The sequence below is a fragment of the Sphaerodactylus townsendi genome, linkage group LG03, assembly GCF_021028975.2.
Source record: "Sphaerodactylus townsendi isolate TG3544 linkage group LG03, MPM_Stown_v2.3, whole genome shotgun sequence".
NCBI classification, from domain to species: domain Eukaryota; kingdom Metazoa; phylum Chordata; class Lepidosauria; order Squamata; family Sphaerodactylidae; genus Sphaerodactylus; species Sphaerodactylus townsendi.
In genome coordinates this window covers 151,762,710-151,778,040 of record NC_059427.1, presented here as the reverse complement: position 1 = coordinate 151,778,040, position 15,331 = coordinate 151,762,710, and the positions used below count along the sequence as shown (strand labels likewise).

Below are 15,331 nucleotides of genomic sequence, written 5' to 3'. Positions count from 1 at the left end.
TTGAACTATATTTAATTGTTCTTAGCCACTGGTGCAGAGCAAATCCTGGTGAAGATGCAGGCTGGCCCAGAGCTGCTCCATACAGGCTTCAAAAGCGGTTTCCTACTGGCTACCATGAACCCTCTTAACTTTAGTGGATCTGGCATGAGAGGGATACCTCTTGCAAACGGCTCGTGTCTTGCAAATGGCTGGGACTCAAGGAGCCCTTCTTCAAGCCCTTTTAAAAGTTTTTTTGCAAGGTGTCTTGCATCCCACCTGTGAAATGCTTGGAATGGCTCAATGTGCACATCTTCCGCTGAAAAGATCAACATATCACTTTGTTTGTGGAGAGTCTGTGCAGTTGCCTGAGGCACGCCCTCATGAAGGCTACAGTATTTAACTGGCTTCCTCCAGAGATTAAAATTTATATTGATTTACTTGTAGCCAGAGAAGCCAGAGAAGCTGAGTGGTTCATACGCAGTGAGGGAATTATTCTCCCTTGCCCAAATACCATTATGGTTCTAGAAGTGCACTGAGGCCCTTTCCACTCAAACTTTTTAAAATGTTTTGAAGAAGGAAATAAAACGCTTCTTCCATGGAGTTCCTTGTTGTTTTTCTCCCTTTGACTCCAAAAAGGTTTCATTTGTAGCCTCAAAACCATTTTAGTCTGAAATGTTTTCAAGATGTCTTCCCTTACTGTGCAATCATATTTACCATGTTTTATCTTTCCCACTGTCATTTTCCATGCTTGTCTGCTGTCCCCAAACTTCCTCCCCAGCACAATTTTACTACGTTCCTGAGCTCACTCCATTCCCTCCTTGCCTATTTTTATTTTTAAAAAGCATTTTTGGAGGAGGGTAAAATCTTTGAATCATTGTAGCTGTTGAGCAGGGATGTCCAACTCTGGCGCTTCAGATGTTCATGGACTACAACTCCCATCAGCTCCTGCAGTGGCTGATGGGAATTGTAGTCCATGAACATCTGAAGCACCAGAGTTGAATACCTCTGCTGTAGAGAATCGCAGCTAGGAAGCATTGATTCTACAAATAACTCAAAAAGGGAGGGAAACCCCTCATGGCAGCCATTAATCGTTTCAAAGGGGGTGAGTGCGAATGAACACTGTGATAATGTGGGGGATCAAAAACATTTTAACAAATGTTTCAGGTGATTTGTGTGGAAAGGGCCCCTGAGAAGTCCCTTACCCCTGAGAGTTCTGTCAGGGCAGAGTTCATTTCTTGGTAGCTGGCAGGAACAGTCTGTCGAATATCCGCATAATACCTGAGTCAGAGCAGCAGGAGAGAGAAGGAAAGGTCAGTGGGGAGCTGATACAGCCCTTTAACCACATCTCCACTGAGGCTGGGAAAAGAATGTCTGACAAAGATTACTTTTGTTTCTCAGTTCCTTAGTCTGAGCAAGTTCTTCCCTCATCAGAAGCACAAAAACCATTTATGCAAAGTGCAGAAGCCTGTGAGATTTGTGATAAAGAGACCTGAGAATGCCAGCAAGGGGAGAGATTGCGCAACTGGCACATTCTGATGTATTCCTCCTGCTCGACTTCAGCTGCTTTCCAGTCAGGCACCTGGGCATTACTTGGCCGAGAAACAAAGGCTGAACCAGGGGGCATTCATTGAAAATGCTGGGGGGAAGAATTAGGACTAATAAAAGGAAACATTTCTTCACACAACGTGTGATTGATGTTTGGAATATGCTGCCACAGGAGGTGGTGATAGCCACTAACCTGGATAGCTTTAAAAGGGGGTTGGACAGATTTAGGGAGGAGAAGTCGATCTGTGGCTACCAATCTTGATCCTCCTTGATCTGAGGTTGCAAATGCCTTAGCAGACCAGGTGCGCCGCCGCCACCGCCGCCGCCGCTGCCGCCGCCGCCGCCGCCGCCACCGCCGCAGCAGCAGCAGCAGCAGCAGCAGCAGCAGCAGCAGCAGCAGCAGCAGCAGGCTAATGCTTTCACATCCTGCCTGTGAGCTCCCAAAGGCATCTGGTGGGCCACTGCGAGTAGCAGAGTGCTGGACTAGATGGACTCTGGTCTGATCCAGCAGGCTCTTTCTTATGTTCTTATGAATTGGGAATGCCATTCTCCAGGAGGGAGCTGGAGATCCCCTGTAATTACATCTCCAGACTCCAGAGATCAGTCCCCCTGGAGAAAAAGGCTGATGGAGGGCGGCCTCTACGGCACTGTGCTCTGCTGAAGTACCTGTCCTCCCCAGGCTCCATCCCCAAATCTTCAGGAGTTTCCCAACCCACATCTGGCAACCCTGCCCCCCACCCCCCCTGGTGGCCAGGGTGGACACAGCAACTAGGCTTCCCAGGAGATGGGGCTTCATCATTCCCTCAGCGCTCCCAACATGGGCAGAATTATGCACGGAAAGACGAATCATGTAAATTGTTTATTCAGGTTGCAGAACTCTGCTGGCATTAAAATCAAGAGCATGCACAGTCCTGGATACGGCCTTGGGAAGCTGTGGCTCTCACAAGTCTAGTTTTCTACTCCCCCGCCCCCTTTTCCCTTCCACCCCTCACCTTTCTTGTGTGCATCATGCCTGTGAACACAAATACTCACTTCTCTACCATCTGTCTGTAGTGTGGGATTTCCCGGGCATAGAGCAGTTTGTTAACTGGTGAGTCCTGAGAAGGAAGAAAAAAGTAAAAGTAAGAACTTGTGATTAAAAGAATTGTGCCCAAATTCTATGCACTGCATCTGAGTGATTTGGTTCATTTCAGGTTGGACTGAAGTGGTCTGCCTGAGTTGTCAACCTCTGGATGGTCTCCTGGAGTTATAATTTATCTTGAGACTACACTGATTAGTTCCCCTTGGAAAAAATGGTAGCTTTGGAGTGTGGACTCCACGGTGTGATAACCCTCTAAGATCCCTTCCCTTACCAAACTCCACTCTCCGCAGGCTCCACCCCCAAATATCCAGGGATTTCCCAGCCTGGAGTTGCCAACCCAGTTTACAAATGAGACTGTGGTTTCATTCCTAAGAGAGATGCATCAGTGAGGAGCAGAGACGTATTGGGGGAAAATGGCGCCTGGGGCAACATCTGCTCTGGGAGCCCGTTCCCGCGCCCCACTTACCTTAGCCAGCAGTGGTGGTCCTGGGCAGCCTGAGGGGCGCCCGGTGAGCCCACAGTCCAGCCCCGCCAGGCTGCTCCTTCATTGCCATGCAGGCAATGAATGCGGGGGAAGGGGGAGGGAGGTGAGTTTCAGCCACCCACAAGACTAAATGGCTGGTCCCCGGGGACGTGTGACCCCAGATATCCCTGTGGCCAGTATGCCCCTGGTGAAGAGCTAACTGGAGTAACTGGACAGAGTGACAATCTTAGACTAGGGAGATTGGAGTTCAGATGGTATTGCTCAGGACGGTGATTCTGATAAAGGAATAGGGTTGTCGATTTAACATCTGGAAAATGTTTGGTAAAAGGAATGGGGCTTAACATCTGAAAAATGTAGACAGTTTCCCCCTTGCACTATTATTCAATGGATTATAATCTTTTTATCTCTTTGCCCTCTAATTTGGTGATCTGGTTTTATCACGCTCTTTGCTATGTGCCTGATACTGGTCTTCGTTGTGTTTTCTAGTTCTGTGATCTACCTTGAATCTTAGCAAGACGGGCAGACTGAAAATGAATTAAGCCAACAAACAAACTAATAAGTTCACTTGCATCCAAGAAGCACCCTGAGTGATTTTCGGCCAGCTGTTGTCTGAACATTCTAGCCTATCTCATAGGGTAGTTGTGAGAATAAAAACAGGCCAAGCCAAACATATCCTGCTCTTTGAAGGGATGGCAGAAGTTCAGTGTGATGAAGATCAGTCAGTGGAAGAGCCTGCTTGACCATAAAGACAGGGTTGCTAGTTCTGGGTTGGGAAATTCCTGGAGATTTTGGAGGGCAGAGTCTAAGGATGATGGAATTGGAGAGGGAGAGACCTCAGCAGGCACAATACCACAGAGACCACCCTCCAAAGCAGCCATTTTGTCCAGGGGAAGTGATCTTGGTTGTCTGGCAGTCAACTATAATAGCAGGATGTCTCCAGGCCCCACCTGGAGGTTGGCAACATGACAGAAAGATAACTGAGTCAACACCGATTCTGGTACTGGCAGCAGTTTCTTCTGTGGCTGTGACTGCCCGGGCCTTTACACCACATTGCCACGCCTTCCTGTTTCAAACGGATTTTCATAAGACTATAATGACAACAGTTTAATATTGTCAGAATGGGTATGGCTTGAAACTCATTTTTGTATTTTTATTTTACAATATATATAGAGGGGTTTTTCACTACACTTAAAGGACCTACAACACAGTCCCCGCCCCCCCCCCGATAAACTTAAAATGATTGTATAGCAGTACTTGCACGATTATACTTTACAAAACATTAGCTGCCTTCGTATCCTTTGGAAAACAACAGAGTACATATAACAAAAGGAGATTTGACTCTCGAAAGCTTATACCCTGAAAATCTGTTTGGCAGGTGCTATTGGACTCTAATCTGTCTGTTCTACTGTAAACCAACATGGCTATCCATCTGAAACCTGTTTTATGAAAAGGATCTTAATGGAAAGTTTACTAGGCCAGTTCTGCCACTAAATATGAGCCAGGTTTTAACCCTCAAAGACTTCTTTGCATGCAGAACATTCCATAGATGACATGAAGCAGAAAGGAAGACTAAGGCTCATTCCGCATATGCAGAATAATGCACTTTCAAACTGCTTTCAATGCTCTTTGAAGCTGTGCGGAATGGCAAAATCCACTTGCAAACAGTTGTGAAAGAGGTTTGCAAACGCATTATTTTGTGTGTGCGGAAGGGGCCTTAGTCATAGCCCGCCCCTTTACCTATCAAGTCTATTTTTAAGACCACAGGGCAGCCTAACCTGTTCTCCTTTTCCCCATTTTATCCTCACAACAACCCTGTGAGGTAGGCAAGGCTGACAGTCTAGCCTGATGTCACCAAACCAGCTTCATAACACAGTAAGGTAAGTCGTCCAGATCCCACTCGGAAATTCTATCCACTACACCAGGGGTGTCCAACTCTGGCGCTTCAGATGTTCATGGACTACAATTCCCATCTGCCCCTGCTGGCACGGCCAAGGGGGCTGATGGGAAGTGTAGTCCATGATCATCTGAAGCGCCAAAGTTGGACACCCCTGCACTATAACAAACTAGCAGATTTAAGGATTTGGAGGCAAATCTTATAATTCCCCAGCCGTGACTTCTTGCCATGTCTGAGCTATCTCAATTCTTTATTATTATTGATGTTATTATTTTAAAGGCAGCTGCTGGTCAGGGTAGCCATTTAGACATTCATCAGACTTTTAGTCCACTCCTGCCCTCTCTCCCCACACATTGTTTGGAAGGCGATAAATGTTTCCAACAACAAGGAAACTGTTTGTGTGGTATGCCTGAGGCAGATGGCAACCTGCCAGAGTTATTCTGTTGTGTGAGCAAAAATGGAGAAAGCATGGACTTAAATGGAGCCTAGCTTTACCTGTCCCCTCAGACAGAAAGTGGCAGTGCCCAGGATTGGACCCTCCTCCCTATAAACCATCCCCTCCACAAAGAAAACTAAATGTCAGGGAGCAGACTGGGCTAAAACACTCTGTTTTCTATGGGCAGATATATATATTTGATATTTTCTGTTTAGAAGCACTCGCCTGCAGTTTAAAGACAAGATTGGCTGACTTCAGTCTGTAAAAAGTAAGCTATGCATGTCTACAGCTGTGATCTGGTACCAAGGCCATACAGCCTGGTACCAGCCCCTAACAGGTTTCATTTGCATCCAGTAGCCCCTTAGAGACCAGCAAGATTTTCAGGGTACACGCTTGCAAGAGTCAAAACGCCCTTCATCAGATACAAGCTGGAAGGGAGATCCCTCAGCATTTGTATCTGACAAAAGGCGCTCTGATTCTCAGAAGTTTACACCCTGAACATTTTATTGCTGGTGGACTCAAATCCAGCTCTCCCACTGCAGACGAACACAGTGGCCCTCTTAAAACACAAACTAGTAGGTTTCATCAACTGGAATCAGGCTTCGTGCACTCTTATTAGCATTTTAAAGGGCAGGGGGAAAAGACAGTGAGGAAAAAGTCTCCTTCTTCCTTCCATCCTTGCCGTGTGGTAATGGTGAGTTTTAACCCATGGCGGACTAAACAACAGGTTACCAATGGCGGACTAAACAACAGGGTTGGCATGTATACCAGAAGAAATGCTGGCGTTTCTGCGTTGAACTTTGACATTGCCATTTTCATCGACCCTCCCTAGGTGTAGTTACTATTAGGTGTATAGGCTATTAGGAATTGTCAGTGAATTAGTTAGTTCCTTTGTATTTAGTCAGGGATTGTAGTTTTCTCCTCTTATGTTAGTAGGAGTAGTGTAGGAACTAGATACTTTGATAAGGTTCTTGCAGCAGTTATAGGGTAGTTTAGCTTTCAGGGTAGGTTTAGTATTGGAAATGTTTATACTATATTGCTATTGCCTTATAATGTATTGCTATTATATTGCTATGTTTTATATTGTATTGTTATTGTTCTCCTTGTTGCTTTAACTAGTTATTAGTTATATATTGTCATGAAGTTTATATTGCATATTATTGCGTTGATAACACTGTTGAGATGTATCACTATAATTCTATTGATTGTTGTATTGCTACTATGATGTTGTTAATCTATTGATTGACTGTATGTATTGCTTTATTTTTAAAGTACTAGATATTGTATGCATTTAGCTGTATCTTATTGTTAATGCTGCTGTTTAGGTCTTAGAAGTTGTATAGTCTGTAATATCAAGTCGCCATCTGAGATTATTTAGATATATGTATTTTACTATTGTTATATTTGTTATATTGCTGAAATGTATTGCTTATCGTGTTGTTAGCCGCTCTGAGCAGAGGTATAGCTAGACCAGAGTGCGCCTGGTGCTCACTCTGGCTTTTTCGGGGGCCCCCCGCAGCACCCCCCCCTCCCCCCGGCGCCCCCCCCCGCAGCACCCCACCCCACCCCCCACTTACTTTTAGGAAAGGAGCAGGCCGGAGAAGAAGGCCGGAAGCCTGCCTGCGTTGCCTAGGCCTGATGGGAACAACATTTCCTAGGAGCCCCTGGGAAATGTAGTTCCCACCAGGCCCAGGCAACACAGGCAGGCTTCCGGCCTGCTCCATTCCTAAAAGTAAGTGGGGTGGTGCGCTGCCAGGGGGGAGAGGGGGATTTTTCGGCCCCCCACGTGACTAGAAATGATGCGCCTAGTTCGTCGTGCACCCCCTGCAGGCTTCGCTCCTGGCTCTGAGCCCCTTGGGGATAGGGCGGGGTACAAATATAATGGAAATTAAATGAAATGAAAAATAAAAGAAAGGCAGCTGTGCTCAGCTCCCTGTGTAGCCCAGGTGGGGACCCAAGGCAAAGAGTTCCATCACCACTGCTTCGCAATGCAAGAGGCATTTTTTAAAAAGGAAAAGCAGCCCTCTCCTCACTGTGCAGCTTGGCCAGGGGTGGTGGCACACTTAGGCCTGTGTGTGTGAGTGTGGCCGAGGGAGAGGGCTGCCGAAGGGTCAGGGTGGGCTTGCTTTGCAATGCAAGAGGCATTTTTTAAAAAGAAAAGCAGCACTCTCCTTGCTCTGTGGTTGGGGGGGGGGGGAGGCAAAGTTTTTTTTTAAGTTGCAGCACTCTTCTAGCTGTGTAGCCTGGGGGAGTCGAAGTAAACAGCCCTGTCACAACTGCTTTGCAAGGTAAGATATTTTTTTAAAAGGAAAAGCAGCCCTCTCCTCACTGTTGTTGTGAATTTGCAAATACCAAGAAACAGGTGTGTGTTTGTAGGCATGTATATGAGAGGGGGCACTAGGGATGTGGCTTCAAAGCCAAGGGGGCAGCTGACTTAATCAAAACGAAACACTGCGTGACACCCTGTGAAGGCGACTGACAGAACATTCACAGCTCAAAAAAGCACTTTTTCCACACAGCAAGCAATTGCAGAATTCACTCCTACAAAATGGCCACTCACTTGAAGACTGAGTTTATCTAACTTTTTTTAAGCAAAGAGGACAGGCAACATGTGGTTTCATCCATAGCTGCTGGAATTGTTTGTAACTGCTGTGCTAGGGTAACTCCCAACATTTACACACATGGAAGATGGACGCTACAATGCAGCAGATGTGTTTTGCAATGCGGATTATTCAGAAAAGTGATGCAATGCAATTAATCCATGTTGGGATGCCAATCATCTTGCAAATTTGATGGGAGCAAAGCTGTTCCCACACTACAAACGAGGTTCCTTCGGCATAATATTTTGAAACAGGCTGAAACTGTCAGAGGCACCTTGGGAACAGAGATTAGTTCTAATTGATTTCCAAACACAGCAGCTTTGGAAACTGATTTCAGCTCTTCGGCGGAATCTCTGGAATTGGGAAAGGTCAAAAGAAATATCCCCAACCAGATGAGATACGAATGCTCAAGCCTGCATCTGGCATCCCAGGGCAACTGGTAAGAGTTTCCTATCCTCTTCCTAACATTGTGGGGTGTGTCTCTGTCAAACCCTTTCCTCTGTAACACCAGAAACAATCACGATAAGGCATGGAGCAGAGTAAGGTCTGCTAGAGAGACAGTTTCAGAGCAAATTCAGCTTCCTTTGAGCCAGGGAGCTGGAATTTTCTTCCTATGCAAGACAGGTCAGAGATTTAAATATGGGTTTGTTTATTTGGTGGTTGTTCTATAGTGAGGCTTCTTGATTCATTGAGCTCCATTCCTGGGACATTTTGCAACAAGTCCCTCTGGTAGAGGACTCCTGCTTTCCATTCTCTGTTCAGAACGAGCTGCAGGTTGTGTTCGCATCCATAGTGACAGCTGAGAATGAGCCCTGAGCAAACAAGTCCAGCTGTACCACACCTTTCACTCACAATCATGGGACACACAAAGCATCGGGAAGCACCCTTGTTCAATAGTGCCCCATTCAAACAAAACAAGAGGGACTTGAGCAGACAGACTCCCACCAGGAAATTCACCTCCTGGTATTGTCAAAGGCTTTCCCAGCCAGAATTAAGGTCTGGTAGGTTTTGCTCCTGATGTTTTGCCCGCATCTGTGGCTGGCATCTTCAGAGGCATAAAAGAAACACATCTTACTGTGACATGCCTCTGAAGATGCCAGCCACAGATGCGGGCAAAACATCAGGAGCCAAACCTACTAGGCCTCACAGCCTGGAAAATTCCCAGCAGCCAAATTCATCTCCTGTTCTACCAACAGCAACCAAATCCATACTCTCACCTGGTAGTGGAGGTAGCAAGCATGTTCATTGTCTGAAGGATCATGACGTGAGGCCAAGAAAGGGATCCTTTCATCTTTATGGTTTGTCCCTCAAGTGTGTTTAGATCCAAAGGAGATGCATCAATATGGCTTTTAAATACATACAGATCTCTCAGACAACAGGTCCATTTTTTTTGTTTTGCAGTCAAATCACAGCTGACTTATGGTGATCTTGTAGAGTTTTCAAAACAAGAAGAGTTTGGATTTATACCCCGCCTTTCTCTCCTGAAGGGAGTCTCAAGGCGGCTTACAAGCTCCTTTTCCCTCCCTCTCCCCACAACAGACACCTTGTGAGGTAGGTGGGGCTGAGAGAGTTCCAAAGCACTATGACTGTCCCAAGGTCACTCAGGAGGTGTCATGTGTAGAAGCAGGGAAACAAATCCAGTTCACCAGATAAGAGTCCGCTGCTCATGTGGAGGAATGGGGAATCAAACCCGGTTCTCCACATTAGGGTCCACCTGCTCTTAACCACTACACCTTGTTGGGAAGAGACATTCAGAGATGTTCTGCCTTGCTTTCCTCCATATACTGCCACTGGTATTCCTTGGAGATCTCCCATCCAAATACTTGCCTGAGTCGAGGCTGGGAGTGTGTGACTAAATGGTTCAAAGTCACCCTAGCAAGTTTCCGAGGCAGAGAGGGGATTCGAACGGAGACCTCCCAAACTGTAGTCCGATATCTTAACCGCTCCATCACATTGTGAACTCTTAAACTGGTGGTGAATTAAACATTCTTTTGGAACATAAAGCCAACCAACCACTTAGTTCCTTGGGAAGCGGCCAGGATCCAAGGCTAGCACCAATGAGAAATGGCTCTGAGATTTCTATTTATAGTTTGGAAACAAGAATACAGACAGCAACGCTTGAACACCAACACACCCCATTTGGTTTGGGAAACACTTTGATGTCCACCTGATCTATCTGGGAAGGATTCCAGTTGCAAGTAATTTAAACCCAAAACGGCACAGATGCGTTGCATGTGACTGATGGCACAGGCAGTAAACCAGGCACTGCCAGACAGTGTTGATGCCACACAGGACCCTCCCCCCAGTTTACTGAAAAATGCTTGCATAAAATGTATACGTACCCTCCCGACTTTGTGCTCAGCGGTTGTGCAGGCGTCGATGAAAGTCTGGGCAATGACGCTCAGGTTGGCATCCACGTTGTCAGAGACCCGCACGTCAAAAATGAACTGTGGGTTCTTGAGAGTATTCACCCAGAAGCGCAGCAACAAACTGGGGGTAACAAGGATGTTAGAACTTGAGGAGGCCTGATGAAGGGCAGGAGTGTTACTGTTGCCCCCCTGTCTTCCCTCCTGGCCCTTTACCCAGCCATTTCCCACCCTTACAATCCTTTGTTTAAGGAAAATCTCCTGGTCAAGGTGCCTTCACAGTACTTATCCCACCTGTTGGTCTTCCAAATATGCAGCGTCTCAGGTTCAGTGACCCCATGCCGGGCTGCCAGCTCGTCCAACAAATCAAACAGGTACTTGACAGCAATGGGAACAGGGCGGTTCACACTCAGCACAACCTGGAAGGCATCGTCCACGAACTTCTGCAACGTCCCCTTGATAGGATGAAAGGAAAAGAGCCGCCAGAAAGGTTATCAGTGGTACTGCAACAACACAACTCGCTGTGGAGCTTGGTCACTCTGCTCTAACCCAGAATTGCAACACATTTGTTGATGGACACAGAACACCATCTCCCGACAGAAACCCATTGAACACTACAAATATTTACCTACTTTCAGCTGCCCACCTTGAGCACACCACACAACTGACTGTTAGCAGCCTGGCGCTACGTTACAAACACCTGTTCCAATTGCCTGGGCTAGGGCTCAGCTGAAAGGTCTGCGACAGGCAACACAAGAATATCCATACAAAATGAAGGGGGGAAACAGACCAACCAAGCCAGACTGGTAGTCAGAAGGAGAACACGACAAGATGGTCACCAAAGAGAAAACAGAAGAAAACAGCTGGCAGACCATCAACCCATCTACAGTCCATGCTGGATCATCTTTCTTTGCCTAGACACCTCCGCAACCTAAAACAGTTTCTCACCAACAACTTCTCAACACAGATACAAGCCCAAGAACCAAGTCTGGCAACTAGCAGGCAGCCCCATCCAAACCTGGCTTTCCGGCAACGTGGAGAACTCAGAAAAGTCCCAAAACTTCCCTGCTGCCAGAAAGCCCTGTAGGGTTTAAAGGCGATACACCACCAAAAGCGTGGTGTAAATCCGAGGCTCTGCACCTGGGAACAACCTGGCCCACGCTGGCCCCCCCCTCGCCCCTCCCCCCAGCCACTAGCATCCAAGGAGGACACCAGTGCAGCCCCACCACAGCCTGGGTTTTGTAGCAATGGGGTTGCTGGACATGTGTCTGCCAATGTGCCGGCCCCTTTCACTGGCATTAGTGCTCCGGGGAGGGCAAACGTGCCAGCATGAGGTCTACTGTTTCCAGGAGCCCTCCCCCCATCCCCCAGTTAGGGCTGCCAAATGCCAGTTTTCTGTCTTCCTATACTCTTAAGCCACAATCACTGGACCTTATATCAATCGCTCTTCATCTTCATCATCAATCCTCAATTTAATTTGTACCCTGCCCTATCCCCGAAGGGGATTACATCTTGCAATGTAATATGTCAGTGCTGCCTTTCTATTCTCTCCATTGGACCAGCACCTCATTGCCTTAACAGGAGAAGGTAGATATAAGAACATAAGAAAGAGTCTGCTGGATCAGACCAGAGTCCATCTAGTCCAGCCCTCTGCTACTCGCAGTGGCCCACCAGGTGCCTTTGGGAGCTCACAGGCAGGATGGGAAAGCAATGGCCTTCTTCTGCTGCTGCTGCTCCCGAGCACCTGGTCTGCTAAGGCATTTGCAATCTCAGATCAATCTTCTGGGACGAGTCTGGTGCTGACCGAAAAGTCACAATTCTCCAATCAAAGAACTCGGAGGAAGGTTTTGGTCCTTAGGGCGTGAATTAGTATTTAGAGGTTCAAGAAAATCTAAACCAAGTCCTGGGATTTATAATTCAACTTTCATTGTGAAATATCCTGGCTAAACTTGCCCCTTCTGCAACCTGGCAAAAAGGTGTCAGCTGTTTTTGCTGAACCACTGCATGAGCTCTGTGCTTTCCTTACTCAGGTTTGAATTTTACATGTCACTTCTCAGCCTCTATTTCCCCAGGATAAATTTGAACCCACATTTATCCAACTGGACCAGGTCATCCTCGGAACTGATTTTTTCCCCCACTGGCTCTTACGGGGACATCTGACTTCTCTCCAAAATTCACGCCACGTAATTGGTCCCTCTTTCTGCTACAATTCTCACTCACTCCCCAGCCTGTGGCGCTGTTAACTTTGGTTGTAAAGGTACCTTTAAAATGCTTGCATGCTCCATTCATTGGACGGAGTGAAACCAAATTCACAGAGTGGTTTGTTTAGCACTGGGATTGACTGCCCAGGAAGGTGGGGAGCTCCCCCTTACTGGCAGTTTTCAAGTAGTGGCTGGACAAATGCTTATCAGGGATTCTTTAGGTATATCCTGCATTGAGCAGGGAGTTGAACTAGATGGCCTGTGTGGCCCCTTCTAACTCTATGATTCTTTCAGATAGCACAAAACTCCAGCTGATCTTTTATCACCACAGCCTGAGATGGCCATTCCCTTTGGAATTAGATGCACACAAAGACCCTGTAATATCTGCAAACGTAGGGCGGTTAAGCATAAGGAGGGCAGTTCCCAAGACTTTTGATTCCACAGACACATATTAAAAAGCCAGAGCCCTCCAGGGGTGGACGGTATAAAAGTCGAAGGAAGGAAGGAAGGAAGGAAGGAAGGAAGGAAGGAAGGAAGGAAGGAGGAAGGAAGGAAGGAGGAAGGGAGGGAGGGAGGGAGGAAGGAAGGAAGGAGGAAGGAAGGAAGGAAGGAAGGAAGGAAGGAGGAAGGAAGGAAGGAAGGAAGGAAGGAAGGAAGGAAGGAAGGAAGGAGGAAGGAAGGAAGGAAGGAGGAAGGAATGAAGGAAGAGGGAAGGATGGAAGGAAGGAAGGAAGAAGGAAGGAAGGAAGGAAGGAGGGAGGAAGGAGGGAGGAAGGAAGGAAGGAAGGAAGGAAGGAAGGAAGGAAGGAAGGAAGGAAGGAAGGAAGGAAGGAAGGAAGGAAGGAAGGAAGGAAGGAAGGAAGGAAGGAAGGAAGGAATGTGATCCCAGTTTGAATGCCTGGACAGTTTCTGGGGGACAAGAATATTTTGAGATTCAAAGGGGAGGCAGAAATGAATGTGTCTCTCACTTTCATAGAGAGCAACCGAGTGAGGTAGATCTCCGGAATGGCCTTTGCGCGTTCTCGGAGGCTGCTGCGCCGTTCTTGCTGCTGCTTTGCGGGCTCTGGCTCCTCAGAAGGCTTCACCAGGTGCCAGAGACGTACTCCACCCTCCTCTCCATCTTCCAGCATTGGGGTATCTGCAGAGGAAAGGGGAGTATCTGTTAACATGGGAGCTGCGCAGCTGGTACTCCAACTATGGCTACCAGCAGCTGCTGCAAAACATGACATGAGTTTACTAGAAGTATCTGGAGAGGCTCAGAGGGTCAGCTGGAGGATTAGTAGGGGCATAAGGAAGTCCGCGGGCCATGACTGAGAACAAAAAGATATGGACAAATCCCAAATAAATCTTCACACGGCAAAAGTCTAGGGCAGGGGTGGCCAACCTACGGCTGATGGGAATTGTAGTCCATGAACATCTGGAGCACCATAGGTTGGCCACCCCTAGTCTAGGGGCTGGACTGAACAGCAACTATACTCCAAAGCAGATTATTCACTGGCAGTAACAAAAAGTCTATCAGTGAAGCAGGTGTTGCCCCCAGGCACCATTCCCACCCCCCCGATACGCCTCTGCTTGGGTCAGTCACATTCTTCCAGCCTACCTCACAGGGTTGTTGTGAGGATAAAATGGAGGAGAGAAGAATCATGTACGCTCCTTTGGGTTGAAAGGTGGGGTATAAACAAATCAAATGAGCACATAAAATAACACAAATAAATGTGTGTACAGCATTATTTTGTGCTTAAATATTTTCTGTTGGTCTAAGGCCACAATAAAGCTGAATCTGCCAGCCAGGTGCTTGAAAATTCCTCGGGGTTGTCAGTCCAGGATAGATCAGTGGTGGCGAACCTTTGGCACTCCAGATGTTATGGACTACAATTCCCACCCGGCCCTGCCAATTGGCCATGCTGGCAGGGGCTGATGGGAATTGTAGTCCATAATATCTGGAGTGCCAAAGGTTCACCACCACTGGGATAGATGCAAATGGCTTTTGTTTCAGGCACACGCTGCAGAGGAGAAGCAAAGAGGGGGGTCCAGGAAGCAGCAGTTGGTTAAGGGAGGGAGAGAGACTCACTTTCTCCAGAGAAATAACTCTGGCCGGAGCCTTGGGAGACGTCATTGTGAAGGCGCGGGATGAGGCTGACTGTGGCTCCGTCTGGAACCTGGGAAGAGCAGAAAGCAGAGAAGCATTTCTTTAAAAGTCATCACTGCCGCCACCACTTTTGGAGAAAACATGAACACTTTTCCTTGGACACCAGGGACAGTGCTGGCTTGCTTATTTATTTAAAGCCCTTATTAGTGGTGGCATTTTCCACTTGTTTTGCTCCCAATGTTAGCTGAAATAGACCTGGCCTTACAGCAGCCTACCCGATCTCACCAGAACCTGGAAGCTAACCACTCGTACAAAATAGTTCTCCTCCATTTCCTCTCTCGACTTAAGAGTCAGAACTCAGCCTCAAGCCCTTCCCTTCAGCCCACAAGCCACGCCATACCTTGTAATGTTGCAAAGTGTTGAGTTTCTTCCACTGATTTTGCGTGATGGAAGTCAGATCCTCGTCAGAGAGTGTTAGATGGCCAGCAACTCCCGATCGCCATTCTGAACAGAAGGATAGGGGAGGGGATCACATGAGCATTTCTTAGGCTCTTGCCCCTCAGGGGTCTGCAACCTGTGGCTCTCCAGATGTTCATGGACTACAAATTCCATCAGCCCCTGCCAGCATGGCCAATTGGAATTGTAGTCCACGAACA

At 47.4% G+C, this 15,331-nt stretch overlaps 1 protein-coding gene across 1 annotated transcript in view; it reads right to left on the bottom strand.

Annotated features, from left to right (window-relative positions):
* PLXNB3 (plexin B3) overlaps nucleotides 1-15,331 on the bottom strand; it is a 78,319-nt gene that overhangs the window by 4,491 nt on the left and 58,497 nt on the right. The window contains 7 exon segments of the mRNA XM_048487500.1: nucleotides 1,182-1,257; nucleotides 2,557-2,621; nucleotides 10,362-10,509; nucleotides 10,680-10,840; nucleotides 13,555-13,724; nucleotides 14,658-14,745; nucleotides 15,076-15,179. Of these exon segments, the coding sequence (XP_048343457.1) occupies nucleotides 1,182-1,257; nucleotides 2,557-2,621; nucleotides 10,362-10,509; nucleotides 10,680-10,840; nucleotides 13,555-13,724; nucleotides 14,658-14,745; nucleotides 15,076-15,179 (812 nt within the window).